Here is a 19503-nt window from a genome sequence, read left to right as displayed (position 1 = left end):
TGATAGCATTAAGCACACATGGTATCATGTTCCTCAATTCTACACCAGCCTGCACAGATTGTCATGCAGTTTCAAATGAACATTTCTGTTTTCAAATAAATAAGAGGTTTCATTTCCTATATTCCTTTTATAGCGAAAAAGCTTGCCATCTTAACTAGCATGATCACATTGTGTTATGGTCTTTAACTGTCATATTTGACCTAAAGCTGTAAATACTTGATAAAATTTCTTATTTCTTAATGTATATATTGTTGTTGTATGTATTTATTGCCCAACTCAGAGCCTTATCCTGTGCATGTAAAGCTTCTGAAATCTTTTCTCCGGAAATGAAAGTGAAAGTATAGAAGTTCATTATAAATTGTCTCCAGGTAGTTTCACTATGAAATTCTGTGACTAAATTAGCACTCCAAAATTCCAAATTGTGTGATATTAGCAGCACATATAGGAATAAACACAAGAATCATAATTTCTTGAGCCCTCCTTGTAATTATGAAAACTAATAAAAAAAAAACCGTAAAAAAAAATGCCTATATGGCACATATTCAAATAGATACCACTAAACTTCTGTAAGATTGCATTGTTTGAACTATCAACATATTTATATTTCAATCAGGACCACTTCTGTCAAGTATATTTATGACAATTACATTGCATACAGTTAGTGTTGGCGGTACGGTTATGTTCTGGGCAAGACTCCACATGCCTGTCCATGCAGCCATGCTTGGACAGAGCGGGGAGAGCAGCAAGACAAACCCCCCCTGGTACAGAACAGAACCATTATATGCATACATAATTACAATTCACAATTACATGAGTTGTAAACGAAATGTGATAGAGACTGCTTCCAATGAAGAGACTGTAAAGAAAGAACAAAGTTAGATTGGATTACAGGTTTAGTTGGTGGAGTTGGGGTTGGAGGAGGGAGTTAATTGCAAGCAGCGATGCGACAGAAGAGACGCTGAAGAATGGGAAATTAAATAGAGGACTGGATTGGTACAACAGCTGACTGTTGGCTGATGCAAGCGTGACTAACGTGGCCTGACTGAACTAACGCGATGCTGAATTTTCAGAACGTTCACTCTCATAAAAAAAGTGCAAACTGTTACTGGGGCGATATCTTTTTTTAAAAGCTACTGTTACAACCCGCATGGCTCAAAGCGGTGTAACAATTAACTGTGAAGCCACACGCAAGAATACAGGTTTATTAAAGTAACAAGAAAGAAAGTATAAAGTCAACAGTTACAACAGAAATCAAAACTTAAGAGAGTTATACACACACACACACACACACACAGACAGAAACCCAAGCCCAAGCCCTGGAAAAAGGAGCCTCTTATCCATTTGTTGATAACCAATAATGAGGGGCAATTCTAGGATTTTCATTTTAGGGGGGCTCAGCCCCCAGTAAGGGTATAATAGTAATAATAGCCTAATAATATATATATATATATATATATATATATATATATATATATATATATATATATATATATATATATATATATATATATATATATATATATATATAATTAAAAATGTTTTATTAATAGGGGTTTGTGTTTGTTCATTTATCATCACACATGGGCATAAATACAATCATAAAGTCAAAACTTTATTGGCATAATTGTCAGATAAAGGATAAATGAGCGTGTTGTGTTTTCATTTACAAATTAAACTACGTGAATGATTAATTCTTCAAAGAAACACTATAGTATTTATAATTATGGTCTATTAATTAGTCGAAATAAAATGAAATATATGTTAAATTTAAACTGCATTCCAGCAAAAATTCCAGTCAGCATAATCAAAGCTTTATAGGCATGTCGAGCATTTACAGTAAGCTATTATTTACAAAGGTATTCATAATGTTTAGTAAAGAGATCGAATTGAAGGAAAATGTGAATATAAACAAATATAAAAATATAACCAATAATAATAGGATAATAATAATAATAATATACAAATATTACGGGGAAAAGACGACCAGTTAATGAACTTACAAGGCTTTAGGTGGATAATATATATATATATATATATATATAGTATATATATATATATATATATATATATATATATATATATATATATATATATATATATAATATATACACACATATATACATATAAGCTTTATATATATATAAATAAATGTTACATCAAGTGCATATATATATATATATATATATATATATATATATATATATATATATATATATATATATATATATATATATATATATATATATTATGCACTTGATGTGTAACATTTATTTATGATAAACTTCTAATACAGCCCGGTATCCAAGGCCTGTGGTTAATATTATAATTTAATAAAGAAATATTTTCTATAATAAATAATTTATAATAAATGATAATTTCTTAATTCAAAATAAAATATTAATGAATAAATCTCTGATAATCCTGGGCTGCTATGGTCACGCAGGTTTGATTACGCATAAAACTCATGGCCACGAGAAAAACATGTCATTCCCTCAACATAACATCTGTAGGCCACGACATAAGGATGTCCATACCTCACACAATTATCCCGTGGCCATGACATAATATCACGTTCCCACGAGTTATTATGTTGTGGCCACGACAAAACTAAGTAAGTGAAAGTGAAAGTCGTGACATTTGCCAAGTATGGTAACCCTTACTCGGTAGAATAGGCCTAGGGACGCCCAATCCATGGCAACTGTCGCTAAACTGCACCCTGGAAACATAAAACAAGACAAACACAAAACAGGACAGGATCACCACCTAGCTGCAGTCAAATACAATTACAGGAGCAGGAGCCAGGCCGTAACCTTTATACAGTTTATGGCCGTAACATCACTAACTTATATATTTAAAATACAAATATGTACCATTTAGGGGTAAATAGGCCAAAAAAAATAGTGAAAAAGAGTAATTTTAGCTTTAGTGCTTTTTGACATGTTTCACATTTTTCTTCTTTTTCTGAGAGTGTATCATAAAAAGCATTTGCAATAAACTAGCCAAGAAGATTAGTTGGCTCTAATACTATTCATTGTGTGGTTTTTGGCCCCCCAGGGAAATCATGAAGTGGCCTTAGATTAATTTAAAATGGATGTTTTGATTGGTACATACAGTATGCAGTCTGCAGTATGGGATTGGCTGATGAATGGTAAGATGCAAAACAGGAAATGGTCCACCCAGTCAAAGGCTGCCTTTGTCATTTGGCACTTAATCAGCGTGCATTTTTTTTTTTTTTTTCACTGTGGAAAGAAATCACATTTAGATAATGAACATTGCTATTTTCTAAAGACATCAAAAGCAGAAGGGACTACAAGAGAACATTCTTATATAGGCTACACATCATGGCTTGTGACAGATCTGCAATAGCATCTAAATCTCCCTTATGTACAACTAACATTGTGTCACATTTCCTTCAAATTGACAAACTAGTATGAAAATAAATTCATGGGTGCCATCTAGTGACTGATTGTGCAAACTAATCAAGTCCTAATGAAGCCCTAACCATATTTTAAATCAATCAAGAGGTTTAAAGCCATATAATTAAGTAATTCTGTGTCATGTATTGAAAATGTTCTTTACTTATTAGTTCATTACTATAATTGATACCCTGCAATCAATGTATTTACTACAGATATGTTCTACATTTGATTCATACAGATTCAGCCTGGGAAGAAAAGCACGTCTTCATATTTCCAGACTAAATACTAAACTTAACAAAGTAGTTTTTTTTGTTTGTTTGTTTTTTAATCTATGACTGGATCATCATATGATTTATATGTGGTTAGAAATTTTATATTCACTCTAAAACAGGGATCACCAAACCGGTGTTCTGCAGAGTTTAGCTCCAACTTGCCTCAACACACCTGCCTAGAAGTTTCATGTACAGGTCCTTCTCAAAAAATTAGCATATTGTGATAAAAGTTCATTATTTTCCATAATGTAATGATAAAAATTAAACTTTCATATATTTTAGATTCATTGCACACCAACTGAAATATTTCAGGTCTTTTATTGTTTTAATACTGATGATTTTGGCATACAGCTCATGAAAACCCCAAATTCCTATCTCAAAAAATTAGCATATTTCATCCGACCAATAAAGAAAAGTGTTTTTAATACAAAAAAAGTCAACCTTCAAATAATTATGTTCAGTTATGCACTCAATACTTGGTCGGGAATCCTTTTGCAGAAATGACTGCTTCAATGCGGCGTGGCATGGAGGCAATCAGCCTGTGGCACTGCTGAGGTGTTATGGAGGCCCAGGATGCTTCGATAGCGGCCTTAAGCTCATCCAGAGTGTTGGGTCTTGCGTCTCTCAACTTTCTCTTCACAATATCCCACAGATTCTCTATGGGGTTCAGGTCAGGAGAGTTGGCAGGCCAATTGAGCACAGTAATACCATGGTCAGTAAACCATTTACCAGTGGTTTTGGCACTGTGAGCAGGTGCCAGGTCGTGCTGAAAAATGTTTCTACTCCAGACTCAGTCCACTGCTTCCGCAGGTCCCCCAAGGTCTGGAATCGGTCCTTCTCCACAATCTTCCTCAGGGTCCGGTCACCTCTTCTCGTTGTGCAGCGTTTTTTGCCACACTTTTTCCTTCCCACAGACTTCCCACTGAGGTGCCTTGATACAGCACTCTGGGAACAGCCTATTCGTTCAGAAATTTCTTTCTGTGTCTTACCCTCTCGCTTGAGGGTGTCAATGATGGCCTTCTGGACAGCAGTCAGGTCGGCAGTCTTACCCCATGATTGCGGTTTTGAGTAATGAACCAGGCTGGGAGTTTTTTAAAAGCCTCAGGAATCTTTTGCAGGTGTTTAGAGTTAATTAGTTGATTCAGATGATTAGGTTAATAGCTTTTTTAGAGAACCTTTTCATGATATGCTAATTTTTTGAGATAGGAATTTGGGGTTTTCATGAGCTGTATGCCAAAATCATCAGTATTAAAACAATAAAAGACCTGAAATATTTCAGTTGGTGTGCAATGAATCTAAAATATATGAAAGTTTAATTTTTATCATTACATTATGGTAAATAATGAACTTTTTCACAATATGCTAATTTTTTTTAGAAGGACCTGTATATGCTGAACGTGTACAGCCAGTCTTTCAGAAGCCTTTGAAATAGGAAGTGACCAAATTATCACAAGCATCACGCTCAGCCATATGTACGGGGGAAGGAAGCTCTCGGATATGTAGCACATAAGTCTTCTTCTGATGAACTCAGGCACAGTTTGAGGACAGAACAGTAAGTAAGTTACTAATTTATTTCTTTATTTTTACACAGTGACTATTTAAATTCCTTATTAAATAACTAATGCCTTGGAAATGTCGCACTGCACTTGTTCCATTAACAGTGAAAAATGAAACTATGTTCTGTCATTCAAAAATAGTACCTTGTGATTACTGGCAAATGAAACGCCGTAAATTATGACAACATTTATTCCCAGACGCTGAACTTTGATGCTGAGATGGTTTTCTGGAGCTGTTTATTGTCACTCTTTCTCTGGCTCAGAGGTTAGTAAAATGTAACTAGATAAAATGGTTATCATGTTTGACAGCTGTTTTAAGTTGTAAATAATCAATGTTTAGTCTTTTTGTAGTGAATTTTACACACACACACACACACACACACACACACACACACACACACACAAAAGTCTTTAATAATCAGTTAATTTTTTTCTGCTCTTGGGCCATGCAGTATTACAAATAAAGTAAAATGAGTAATTCCTCACACAAAGGAATTACAGCATACTTCCAGTCATCTATGGGGAAGAAACTGTTAGGTGTACCAAGATGAGTTTTGTAGGGTCAAAAATATTCAAATACTTCTGCTTTCTTGTTCCAAACCTATCTTGAATTCCAAAAGGGCCATTTGGCGTTCCTGGAGACACAGAGGTGCTGATAGTGATCAAGGCCTGTAGGGCCAAGATGTGTATACACTGGGGGTGTACTAATTGTCACACCTTTTACCCAGTGGGTGAAGCTGTAATTTGCTGATTGGTCAGTTTATATGTCTCAAAGTTGGTTGTTAGTCACATGGTCAAGGAAGGGATAAAAGAAGATTGTAACAATAGCTCGGTCTCTTTGCTTTGCTGCCTTTTTTCTTTGTTGGAGCTCTTCTTGGGGCTCTGCCCTCTCTCCCTCTTTTTCTTCCTTTCTCAACCCACACACACACACACACTTTTAACTGTATATGTTTTACCATCCTTCATCTATTTTGTAACCAATTCAAGCGTAACCATAACAAAATACTGTTTTTAAATCACTTTGATTATAAATGACAGTGCTAACTAGTCTTGATTCAACATGAACATTGAAGTGCTACCTATTCCAATACAATATAGTCACACAATAGCAACACTCTCTCACATATTTAGCTATTTTTAACAGTGCTTATTTCCGTCGTTGACAGAAGTAGCAGTGGGTGGTAATAGACACGAAATGTACGGTTTCATACCATTGTGCTGATAATGTTTCTTTAGTCATTCGGCAATCCTACAGCCTGAAGGGAAACCACCGTTACAGTGTCTTGGAAAATTAGACTCGTACTAAAACAAAAGGATAACTGTTAGAAAACATTTCAATATGATATAGCGTACTGTCACTGGTATAACATTTAAATTGACATTTGTAAGATTAGATAAAATATTTTAATTGGCCACTAAATTGTCAAGAAAAAAATAATAATTTTGATTCATTCTTCTTTCAGTGCCATCTGCTAATGCTGTGGGATGGAACATTGAAGTGCCAGAATCAGTGGTGGGTTTGTCTGGATCATGTGTGCTGATTCCCTGTAGGTTCAGCTACCCTGAAAATGGAAAAACATACACAGAATTTAAAGGGATTTGGTTCAAAGGAAATGAAGAATCAACAGTATACCATACAGACGCCTCAAATATCATCGACTCATTCAAAGGTCGCACTAGTCTCAATGGTGATTTGGGCAAAAATGACTGTTCTTTGAAAATCAGCTCACTGAGCAGCAGCGATGCTGGGTCATTCATTTTTCGGACTGAGATTAAAGATCTGGCCAAGTACACATATAAAAATAAAGAAAAAAAAGAAATAGTTTCTTTAACAGTGAAAGGTAAGGGGATGGGTCCTCTCTGTATTAAAATGACCAGAACACAACATGATGATTAAAGTTAATATGTCATCAATATGATTTGTTGTGTAATATCTAAATCAGTATTTTAATGAACTTGTCAAGCATTATGGAAAAAATGATGGAAAAAACATTGGATATTTTGTCAACAATTTGTGTGTCTTCACCAGAAACCACCGGAGAATCCTAACGTCTCTGTGGAAGAGGAAGTGACATCAGGGAAACCGGTGACTGCTACCTGTGCCGTGTCTCATTCCTGTCCCTCAGACCTGCCTAAAGTCACCTGGAGCCATGATGGCAAACAATCGAGTCCATCACAGCCACAGAATCATGGTCAAAGGAAGCTTACATCTTACAGCCTGACCTTCACTCCTTCTAGAGAAGACCACAACAAACATCTCAGCTGCACTGCAGAGTTTAAAGGGAAGACAGTGACAGACTACAAAACACTCAAAGTTAAATGTAAGTCTGCAATGTGAGTTAAAAATAAATAAATGATTAGACGCTAATTCAAGTCTTATTAGCTTTTAATGATTTTAGGAGTGTGATTTACAACCTTTTTGACTCTAAAGCCCCCACTGTCCAACACAATAGTCAAATGCAGTATTTCTGCAGTAATAATGATAAAAATGTTTGTTTTCAAAATTTTGAGTTTCAAAACTGTCATAACCACAATTAATTTTGTGATTTCAGATGTTCAAGAACTATTTTTTCTTTCAAAATAATACTATTTGAGGGGCAAAGAAAATAAATTTGTTTTGTTTTTAATTCTTGATTTTATTTTGTTTAATTACATTTATTTAAATTATTTTACTATATTAATTATGTTAATAATGATATATTAATCTTGATAATTTCAAGTGGTCCTGTGATCAAACTGAAAGTTTGCAGAGGCCCCCTATAGTTGAAAACCTTATTCGAAAACTGAAGTTTGAATAAAAAGCATCTATTACTGTTTTTCTCGATTGCTAAAACACTATAACCAGGCTTTTGAACTATAATTTAAAAACCATAACATCCTTTTTTTAAAGAGCACACCCATTCCCCTAAACTATAAACACTATTCCCCTGCTTTGACACATGAGTCAGATTTGGTGAACTATTACTGCAAAACTCTACACACAAATCATTACATTTCTCAGTGCTTACACCATGTGGTTACTTACAAAGCACTAGCATTCCATATTGTTCACTCAAGTCAGCACAGTTTGAGCTCAATTAGCACACAATTACCCAAATGGAAATTCTAGAAGTCAAAATTTATCACACCCCAATCAGAACCACAAGCAACATAACTTATTACTGATTTTTGTAGTATTGGTTTGAATTGATCTCATCAGTGTGTAAGACTGTGTTGTAGTGTGTGTGTGTGTGTGTGTGTGTGTTTGAGGGTTTGTGTGTCATGTCTGAGAGCAAAGTTTGGTTTTTAAGCAAGATTGAGTTGTTTTGAGAGGAGAGCTTAATTTTGACCTGAATATAGGAAGTTTGGGGGATTGAGTTAGAAGTTATGGATTGGTGTTTTGTGTTTTGCAAAAATAATTTTAAGAAATTTGTTTAAGCAATCGAGAAAAACTGTAAATGAACTGAATGTTAGACTGATCAGACCATTGACATAATACAGTCGTGGCCAAAAGTTTTGAGAATTACATAAATATTAGTTTTCAAAAAGTTTGCTGCTAAACTGCTTTTAGATCTTTGTTTCAGTTGTTTCTGTGATGTACTGAAATATAATTACAAGCACTTCATACGTTTCAAAGGCTTTTATCGACAATTACATGACATTTATGCAAAGAGTCAGTATTTGCAGTGTTGGCCCTTCTTTTTCAGGACCTCTGCAGTTCGACTGGGCATGCTCTCAATCAACTTCTGGGCCAAATCCTGACTGATAGCAACCCATTCTTTCATAATAACTTCTTGGAGTTTGTCAGAATTAGTGGGTTTTTGTTTGTCCACCCGCCTCTTGAGGATTGACCACAAGTTCTCAATGGGATTAAGATCTGGGGAGTTTCCAGGCCATGGATCCAAAATTTCAACATTCTGGTCCCCGAGCCACTTAGTTATCACTTTTGCCTTATGGCACGGTGCTCCATCGTGCTGGAAAATGCATTGTTCTTCACTAAACTGTTGTTGGGTTGTTGGAAGAAGTTGCTGTTGGAGGGTGTTTTGGTAGCATTCTTTATTCATGGCTGTGTTTTTGGGCAGAATTGTGAGTGAGCCCACTCCCTTGGATGAGAAGCAACCCCCACACATGAATGGTGTCAGGATGCTTTACTGTTGGCATGACACAGGACTGATGGTAGCGCTCATTTTTTCTTCTCCGGACAAGCCTTTTTCCAGATGCCCCAAACAATCGGAAAGGGGCTTCATCGGAGAATATGACTTTGCCCCAGTCCTCAGCAGTCCATTCACTATACTTTCTGCAGAAGATCAATCTGTCCCTGATGTTTTTTTTGGAGAGAAGTGGCTTCTTTGCTGCCCTTCTTGACACCAGGCCATCTTCCAAAAGTCTTCGCCTCACTGTGCGTGCAGATGCGCTCACACCTGCCTGCTGCCATTCCTGAGCAAGCTCTGCACTGGTGGCACTCCGATCCCGCAAATGAATCCTCTTTAGGAGACGATCCTGGCGCTTGCTGGACTTTCTTGGACGCCCTGAAGCCTCCTTTACAAGAATTGAACCTCTTTCCTTGAAGTTCTTGAACCTATAAATTGTTGATTTAGGTGCAATCTTAGTAGCCACAATATCCTTGCCTGTGAAGCCATTTTTATGCAACGCAATGATGGCTGCACGCATTTTTTTGCAGGTCACCATGGTTAACAATGGAAGAACAATGATTTCAAGCATTACCCTCCTTTTAACATGTCAAGTCTGCCATTCTAACCCAATCAGTCTGACATAATGATCTCCAGCCTTGTACTCGTCAACATTCTCACCTGAGTTAACAAGATGACTACTGAAATGATCTCAGCAGGTCCTTTAATGACAGCAATGAAATGCAGTGGAAAGGGTTTTTTTGGGATTAAGTTAATTTTCATGGCAAAGAAGGACTATGCAATTCATCTGATCACTCTTCATAACATTCTGGAGTATATGCAAATTGCTATTATAAAAACTTAAGCAGCAACTTTTCCAATTTCCAATATTTATGTAATTCTCAAAACTTTTGGCCACGACTGTACATTGCATTTTATCAAACTTTTTTCTCATTCAGATCCTCCATATAATGTAAGCGTGGTCCCTAAATCCTCAGTGAAGGAGAATGGCTTTGTTGAACTGACCTGCTCCAGTAACAGCAATCCTCCTGCAAACAGCTACCAGTGGTTCAGCTCAGATGGAAAGATGTTAGCAGAGAGCCCAGCTTACAAACTGAAGAGAGTGTCTGAGGCCATTTCCTGTACAGCCATTAACACAGAGGGAGAAAAAAGTTCTGGTTCACAGAAATTTAATATATTGTGTAAGGCCTTGGTTCAACAGTTAGTGAAAGAAGATCATTGTTTATAATTTATGATAGCTAATACTCTCTCTGTCTGTCTGTCTAGATCCTCCTGAGATTAAAAATGAATCTTCTTGCCAGTCTAAGATTTTGACGGTTTGTGTCTGTATTGTGGACTCCAACCATCCCAGTGAAGTCAAGTGGTTTGGTCCAGATTCCTCGAAAGCCTTCTCCAGCACCAGCAGTAAACAAAATGAGTTCACCTTACAGGGTTGGCTGGGTTTCCCTGAGACTGTCCAGTGCTTTGCCAATAACAGTCTGGGAAGCTCTTCCAAAACTTTGAAAGCTCCTCAAAATGGTGAGACTTCATCTTTAAAAACACTCTATCATTGTTTTATTGCATAATTATAATCACAATAATTATCGCATATAATTAATTTAAATACTTGTTTCTTTTCACAGGTATAATAATATACATTGCTGTTGCATCAGCTGTTGTAGTTGTTTTAGTCTGCATTTTAGTGTATGTTGTGAGAAGACGCTGGTAAGGATCTCTAATCCCTCATTCACTGACTCACTCAATCAGTGTGTCTTGTTATTCCATCTGTCTTGTTACTCCTTTGTTTCCTGGCAACTTTAAAATCCCTCTTTATTTTAGTGGGAAGAGAGCTGCACAACAACCTGTAATGAAGAATAAACAGACTCAAATGAAGACAACCCAAAACAAGTCTGATTTAGAAAAGTATATTTAGTATAAACTTATATACACTACAAGTCAAAAATTTAGAATCATTACTATTTTTTTAAATTATTAATATTTAAAAAGATCATTCATTTATTTTAAAAGAAATTAAAAAACATTTCAGCACGGATGCACTAAATTGTTTAAATATGACATATTCCAAATATATTCCAAATGTCACAAAAGATTTCAAATAAATTGCATTTTTTTAAACTGTCTATTCAGATCTGTTGTATAGGACTTGATGTTGATATCCCTTAATGCATACTTGAGGTACCGATGAGACTTCGTGGGATGGTCCATTGAGTGATGGCACTGTCGTCAAGTATGCATCCCTTAATGCATACTTGAGGTTCTGATGAGACTCCGTGGGATGGTCGATTGAGTGATGGCACCCTTTGGGTTGTCAAGTGAGCACCCTCCTTCCTTGGTGTTTCGCTGATAGGCCCACAACACCTTCAGAGGGTTCAGCAGTGAATCCCAGCATCCCAGGTTCACTCCCTAGGTGCCATTAACTCACTTGAAGACCCAAGCAGAGTCTTTTCTCTTCACCCATAGCCACTGGCTTCCCTTTTCCGCAGCCGCGGAGAGGTCTTTGACTGCCTGCCGGTGGGCCTTTCCTCGCACTCCCATCTCCCTGAGTAGCCTGGATGTTGAGGTGGCTACGAATCCTCTGCAGCCTACTTCCACTGGGCGTACCTTCACATTCCAGCCTTGATGTTCCGCATCGGTTGCAAGTTCAGCGTACCTCAACCTTTTCCATTCATAGGCCTCCTCCACTGCACCCTCCCAGGGCACGGTGAGCTCGATGATGTAGACAAGCTTGAGCGAGGCTGACCACAGAACAAGGTCTGGTCGGAAGTTGGTGGCTGCGATTTCAGCTGGGAAACAGAGTTTCTTGTTCAAGTCTGCCAGCAGCTTCCAGTCCCGTGCTCTTCCCAGCTGACCAGAGTCTGATCTTATGGTGGTGAGGTTGGCTTAACCCTCACCCTCCCGAACAAATGGTGTTGGCTGCCACTGGGGTGATGGGGGAGGAAGGGCATTCACGCTTGTCCGTCGACTTTCCAACAATGCTGAAAGACACTTTAGCACCTGGTTGTGCTGCCAGGTGTGACGGCCTTGGGTGAGGCTGGTCTTGCATCCCACTAAGATGTGCTTCAGTGTTGCTAGACTTGGGCATAGAGGGCACGTGGGGACTTCGGCATACCATTGGCTTAGGTTTGTGGGAGAAGGTAGGACATCGTAGGCAGCCCTGATGGTAAAGCTTGCCCTGAATGCCTCCATCTCCCACATCTCTTTCCAGGAGATCTCCCTCTTCTCCACTCCTTCCCATACCTGATAAGCTACTACTAAATATTGTAGAAACTTAATTTTCTGTAAAGTTGCTTTGTAATGATTTGTATCGTAAAAAGCGCTATACAAATAAACTTGAATTGAATTGAATTGAATACCATCCACTGCCCTTGCTTTGCCTGTGCCACAGCTTGGGCACACCTTCTTACTTACTCCTCCCGAAGTACCTCCTGGACCACCATCTTGCGTCTCTGAGATGGAGAGGCCTTGCTCCACAGTGGTGTACTAGCCCCAAGTCCAAGACCCCTCCCCTCCTGCACTCGGCCCACGATGTCCTTGTGTCTGAGTGCTGCCTTTGCCTGCTCAGTTGCAGCCAACGGGGTCCACTTCCTCCCGGTGGCTAAGGGGACAGCTTGGGCTACAAATGGATTGTTCGAATCCAGTAGCATTATCTCCAGTCTGACTTTGGCACACTTGTACTCCTCTACCAGACTGGAAATGGGCAGGTGTAGCATCCCTTTGCCGTAAAGCCCAATACTGCTGAGGCACCTGGGAAGGCCAAGCCACTTCCTTAAATATGAGCTGACCAGTCTCTCCAGCTTTTCCACCTTCGAGAGCGGGACTTCATAGAGGGTTAGTGGCCACAGGAGACGTGGAAGTAGTCCATACTGCATGCACCAGAGCTTCAGCTTGCCAGGAAGCAGAGTTCTGTCTATGTTCTACAGGTCACTGGCTACCTCCTTCCTAAGCTGCTCTGCTTGCTCTTTGTCTTTAAGGGAGGCATCATACCACCGACCTAGGCTCTTCACTGGCTTCTCAGAGACAATTGGGATGGGTTCCTTGCCGATGTGGAAGCGGTGGTCTGAAAGCTTCCCCTTGATGATGGAGATGCTTCTGGACTTGCTCGGCTTGAGCTTCATGCGAGCACACTCAATGTTTTCCTGCAGCTTTCTTAATAGCCGTACAGTGCAAACCTTGGTCGTGGTGAGAGTTGTGAGGTCATCCATGTAGGCTCTGACCGGCGGCAGCCTCAGCCCAGGTATTATTCGCTGTCCGCCAACTGTCCATCTAGAGGCCCGAATGATGACCTCCATGGCCAGGGTGAAGGCCAGCGGGGAGATGGTGCAGCCTGCCATGATTCCCACTTACAGGTGTTGCCAAGCTGTTGTATACTCTGCTGTTGTCACACAGAGTTGGACGTCCTGGAAGTAGGCCTTGACAAGGGTTGTGAGAGCTGCTGGAACTCTAAAGTAGTCAAAGGCTGTCCACAGGAGGTTGTGAGGGACTGAGCCAAAGGCATTCGCGAGATCCAGGAACACCACGTGAAGATCTGTTCCCTCCTTTTTGGCGACCTGGATCTGATGCCAGATGACACTAGCATGTTCTACACAACCGGAGAAGCCTGAGATGCCAGCCTGTGAGCGACCACGCTGAAGAAGATTTTTCCCTCTACGTTTAGAAGGCTGATCCGTCAGAACTGCCCAATCTCTGACGAGTCCTTTTCCTTAGGGATAAGGATCCCACCGGCTCTCCGCCAGGATGTTGGTATCTCCTTCTTTTGCCACACAGCTCTCATCAGTTTCCAGAGGAATCGCAGGACATCTGGAGCGTTTTTGTAGAGCCTGTACGGAACTCCATTGGGACCTGGAGATGATGCGGCCCTTGCTCTACGCACGGTTTGTTCTACCTCACTCCACCTGGGTGGATTGATATCCAGTTCGTGCTCTGGTGGATTGACTGGTGGCATGTCAGGTGGGACTGTAACTTTTTCCTGGTGTCTGTCATCTGTGCAGGAGTTTTTCAGATGTTCTTCCAGGTCGGCCTTTGACACTGAGAGGCTTCCCCTCTTCTCCTTTGTGAAGAGATTCTTCACAAATTTGAGGGGATCTTTGTAGAAGCGTGATCTTGTTTGCTCCTTCCTTCTGCGTTTCCTCAGGAGGTTTTCAGCTCTCCTCAGTGTTGCAAGCCTGCCCTGAATCTCTTTCTGCAGCATGTTTATACCCTCCTTCTCCTCCTCTGTGGCCTTCCTCCATTGCTTCTTCAGCTGTCTCCTCTCCTTGACTAGGCAATCTATCTCTGTCTGCCTTCTGGATTTGGTGGGGATTGAAGGAGTAGCTTGTTTGCTTTCGACCACTCCAAATCGTTCCACTCCGTAGGCATAGATAAGATCGCCCATCCTATCCAACTTTTTCATGACTGTGCCTCTGATCCCTTCCAGCATGTTGCAGAGATCGGTGTTGGCTTCCTTCCACATCGTCTTGTTGCAGGCCTTTGGCCACTTGACTAATGGCCTTCGCCCCTGGGTCATCTTCTCTGCTGTTGGTCGTAATGGGTTGGGTTCAGGTTGCCCTCTTGTGCCATGTTGTTCCTCGTCTAGGGCAGGGGTGTTGATGTCCTGCTGACTGTGGTGTATGTCCTGCTGCTGAACTTCTGTTGACTGACTCTGCCTGCTTCTCAGAAAGTAGCTGTCGATGCAACTTCCCTGTTGACCCTTCTTTAGGCACCCTTTTTTGCTCTGGTGTATTTTCAGGCCTTGGGTGGAAGTAACCTTTGTCCACCCACAAATGCAGTTCTGGAGCTTGTGTCCTGCTGTAGCTGTCGGAGCCTCATGTATGCTGATCATCAATCTCGTAAACTGTTCCATTCCTGTGTTCATAACCGGGTTATCTGCCGACGAGCCATCTTCCGCCCCCGCTCTCGCTGGCTCAGGGGGTGTTTTCTTCATAGGACTTTTCGTAGCTATGTGTGGGTGGGACCCATGCAACTCTCTTGCTGGATCCCGCCACCACGAGTAGCTAGCCCATGGCAGCCCCGTGAATCATGAAGAAAGATGTATTATGGTAACATATAACTGATAATAATAAGAAATGTTTCTGAAGCAGGGAACGAGCATATCAAATTGATTTTTGAAGGATTGTGTGACACTGAAGACTGGATTAATGATGCTGAAAATTCAGATTTGCATCACAGAAATAAATCACATTTTAAAATATATTAAATAGTTACCTAAAATTTTATACTATTTTAGAATATTACTGTATTTACTGTATTGTTTTACTTTGGTGAGCAGAAAAGGCTCATGTTATAAAACAGGAGATTTTAATGATTTCAAACTTTTGACTGTAGTGTATAATATAATGTTTGTTACATTACTGTAAATCAGAACTTTTTACTAATGATTTGTATCTATCGTTTTATGAAAAGCAGTAAAGAAGTGAAAGGCAGTAATGAGGATATTTACACAAATTGCTCGAAAGGTCGTGTTTATGACAACTGGGGGGTGAGTAACTTTGCATTAGTGCAATCTTTGTCCTCTTTCACAACTATTAGTAATGCAGAAGTCTGTTTCTGAGCAGCACATAAGTTCTTTAGACATTTATTGACAAGTTCTTGGAGGTACTGATTTTAGGTGTGAGTTTAATGTGTTATTTGTGTTATGTATGTAAAAAAAAATGAAAACGATCCTCGTCTACACTGGCGTTTCTGCTGCGTTTCAGAAATGATCTGTCTACACTACACAACCTAAAACGTATGTCACATGACCATACATGCAGGTACAGCCATAGATATGAATAGGTAGATTCCCTATTATTTAGATCGCAGACATGTCTACGTGCTTGGAGCGATCAAATGGGGAATCTATCTATAAATCTATTGGTTGCAATAATGCACTTGATGTTATTGTTTACACGGTCGTCAAGGATACGCAGAGAGAATGTGGGCAGCCACGCCATCGTTGTCAAAAGTCTCCGTTTTGGTCCATTTACACTGAAACACAACCCCGGAGTTTTCAAATTAAATAGGGTCTGCAGCGTTTTCAAAAGTCTCAGTTTTCAAGGGTCGAAAATGGCGGAGTAGTGTAAACGCTAGGCGTAACCGTAGCAAAAGTTATGCATTTTAAAACGAAAACGCACTAGTGTGAACGGGGCATAAAGCAGTGGTTCTTAATCCTTGAAGGTTTTTTTTTTTTTTTAACAAAGCATTAATACGTTAGACCCCACCCCATAAACACAATAAATTAACGGAACATGCGCTTACCTGTAGTGTACTTGCCTAATAAAGTACTGGATAACTACATACAGTAGGTAAGGTTTAGGGATAGGTTCAGGGTTAGTATTTAGTTATTACCCAAAACAAGTACATAGTATGTACATGTGGAACAGGACAGGAAAAAAGTGCTACCATGAAGCTTCGCACATCAGCTAGCTGTTAAAACTGATAACAACACACTGAAGGCTCATGCATGCAGATACCAAATGTATAAAACTATGACTATAAAACAACACTATGTGCCTTAACATTTACAGTTTAAAAGAGATTGTTTAATTAACAAAATCTACTTTGAGATGTCTGTAACATATTTTGCTTTTTTAATTAGTGTGATGCAACACCATTCTCATCTGACCGTGCCTTGGAAGATGAAGCAGTCTACGCTAACATGTGAAGATAAGAGCAAATCCCATCCTACTAGAAATGACACATACAGAGAAAGACCAAAGAGGCAAACAAATTTCTGTTGACTTCTGTAGATCTGATATGCACAGAAAATGTTCAGAGCCAAAAAGGTCTTGCAACTGAGAAAAACATACCGTGTGTGAATCTTATACATTCCAAAGGTTTTAATATATAAAGAATGTATCTATAAAGACAAAATATATTTATATTTACATATAGTCATTTAGCAGTTACATACAAAGTGATTTACAAATGAGGACAATAGAAAGCAATCAAGACCAACAAAAGAGCAATAATATACAATATGTAGTGCTATTGAGTTTAAATGTCACTCCATGTAATCAAATAGAAAACTATATAAGTATTACAGTAGTAAAATGAATTGTAAGCACAATAATAACTGCATTAATATTGCATTAAAACATAGCTTACCTAAAGATGAAAATTTGGGGAACTCTCTCAGCCCATCTATGATGTAGAAATGTTTGCATTTTCATCAGAGCAGATGTGGAGAAATTAAGCATTACTTCACTTGCTCACCAATGGATCCTCTGCAGTGAATGGGTGCTGTGAGAATGAGAGTCCAATCAGCAGATAAAAACATCACAATAATTCACAAGTAATCCACACATCTCCTAAAATGTAAGAATGTAGTTTTTGGGTGAAGTATTCCTATAATCTATATTCATGTAACGTGGTATTGGTTAGCTTGGGTGTGGGAACCAATACCCCAAGGCATGTAATCTGCAAAATGCTTTAGATTGTTAAAGGGGTCATCGAATGCCCATTTTCCACAAGTTGATATGATTCTTTAGGGTCTTAATGAAAAGTCTGTAATATAGTTTGGTTAAAATTTTGCAGTGGTAGTATAAAAGAGCAGTGTTAATTTTGACAGCAAATTTTGTGTGATTTTCTGTCTTTCTTTTGTTGCTTGATTAACATCAATGACTCGGACAATAGCTACTAAATTAGGCTGCTATCCCTTTAAAACCGAATACACAGCTGCAATGGATGCAATGTACTGATACACGTCCAATATTCTTCCTACTGTTTACATTCACTTAAGACTTTATGTGAATACTCATCAAAACAGACAATTCTGCATAATTTAGTATGTATTTCTCCGTTCATGTGATGCGAAAAAAACTACTCGCGAGTCGCGTGCTGTGAGAAGCGCTTTCTGTGTGTATGCTTCAGTGTCTGCGCTCAGAAAACCATTCCGAATTGAGTTCTCTCTTGCGTCGTCAAATTTATCCATATATCTGCTCTTCTCTTACTCCCACATATTGAAATTTTTTAACGTTTTAGGAGACGTGCAGCAAGTGCATGTTAGCTTATGTCCCGCCAGTTCATATGTATGCATCTAACCTTCTTACCACGCAGCAGATTCGTTCTGAATGAATCTCCTCCCAAATTGTCCCTCCCTAACATTTTCATTTTGATTTATTCGTTGATGAAAATATCAATAGATTTTCATCATAGTTTTTGTCATTCAAAAAGAGTTTTCATTCGTTATCATCTCATTGACGAAAATTATGACGAAAATTATTCGTCAACGAAATTAACAGTGTCAGAGCAAACCGTTTTGTAGCATTTTCCTTTAAATGTTAATGAGCTCTGCTGACCCCGTACCTCTCTTCCGAGCTGCTCTCTAAGGGACTGTTTTCTTTAGCCGCATTCATCGTGAAACTTGCTTATTAGCACATTATTAAGAAAGGCGATTTGCAAAGATTCATTAAAAAACCTTATACTCACTTTTTCTGTAGATGAAGCTGGATCAAGAATGATTTGCACGAACATAGACGCTGTTAGGTAGATCGGGGGCGCATTCCCTTCAAAAACAAACATAATCCACCGCGTCTTCAGCGGCTCAGATGTCGGGAGTAAATAACGACTGCTATGTTCATTATTACATCCAACAACAGAACACTTCAATCGCTTAGGAGTCATTCTTATCTACATCTGCTGTGGCGTTGAAACAATGGTGGACTGATGACAGCTCACGCAGGACGGGTCTAAGTCTGTGCTGAAACGCTACTGTCAATCAAACCATTGTGGGAGGGGTCTGTTTTTGTGATGTCACACAGACATGCATCTGAGATCGGCTCGATTTGAGAAAGGTGTAAAGATTTTAGTACATTAAAAAAAAACACTGGGTGGATTTTTAACATTATAGGGTGGTTGTGTACATACACTGCTAACACACATTTCAGTTCAAACAACTTGTAAAAGTGCATGTAGCATCCGATGACCCCTTAAAAGATTTGCACTTATGTTCAATTATATGCAATCTTCTTGTATACTGGGTGTTAGAATGCTTGTGAAATGAGTTTAATAGCAATCACACATGGTATCATGTTCCTCAATTCTACACCAGCCTGCACAGATTGTCATGCAGTTTCAAATGAACATTTCTGTTTTCAAATAAATAAGAGGTTTCATTTCCTATATTCCTTTTATAGCGAAAAAGCTTGCC

The 19503-nt window shown here is 39.0% G+C and overlaps 1 protein-coding gene across 1 annotated transcript; it reads left to right on the top strand.

Moving 5' to 3' along the window:
- The first annotated feature begins 5794 nt into the window (after nucleotides 1-5794).
- On the top strand, nucleotides 5795-19127 carry LOC109104441 (sialic acid-binding Ig-like lectin 16). Its single transcript, XM_042740078.1, has 10 exons — nucleotides 5795-5798; nucleotides 5868-5933; nucleotides 6711-6760; nucleotides 7277-7568; nucleotides 10316-10558; nucleotides 10644-10895; nucleotides 11000-11081; nucleotides 11196-11279; nucleotides 15777-15852; nucleotides 16951-19127. Exons 1-10 carry the CDS (start codon nucleotides 5795-5797, stop codon nucleotides 17014-17016), a joined length of 1215 nt encoding a protein of 404 aa, XP_042596012.1. The 3' UTR covers nucleotides 17017-19127.
- Nucleotides 19128-19503: the final 376 nt, after the last annotated feature.

This window comes from Cyprinus carpio, chromosome B15 (genome assembly GCF_018340385.1).
Source record: "Cyprinus carpio isolate SPL01 chromosome B15, ASM1834038v1, whole genome shotgun sequence".
NCBI classification, from domain to species: domain Eukaryota; kingdom Metazoa; phylum Chordata; class Actinopteri; order Cypriniformes; family Cyprinidae; genus Cyprinus; species Cyprinus carpio.
The sequence above is the reverse complement of the archived record's forward strand: the minus strand, read 5'-3'. Positions and strand labels throughout refer to the sequence as shown.

Excerpts from the sequence above, each read along its gene's own strand:
- LOC109104441 (XM_042740078.1), top strand. Across the intron at positions 10,896-10,999 it reads TTTGAAAGCTCCTCAAAATG|GTATAATAATATACATTGCT; the intron begins GTGAGACTTCAT and ends TTCTTTTCACAG. Across the intron at positions 15,853-16,950 it reads GTGTTTATGACAACTGGGGG|TGTGATGCAACACCATTCTC; the intron begins GTGAGTAACTTT and ends TTTTTTAATTAG.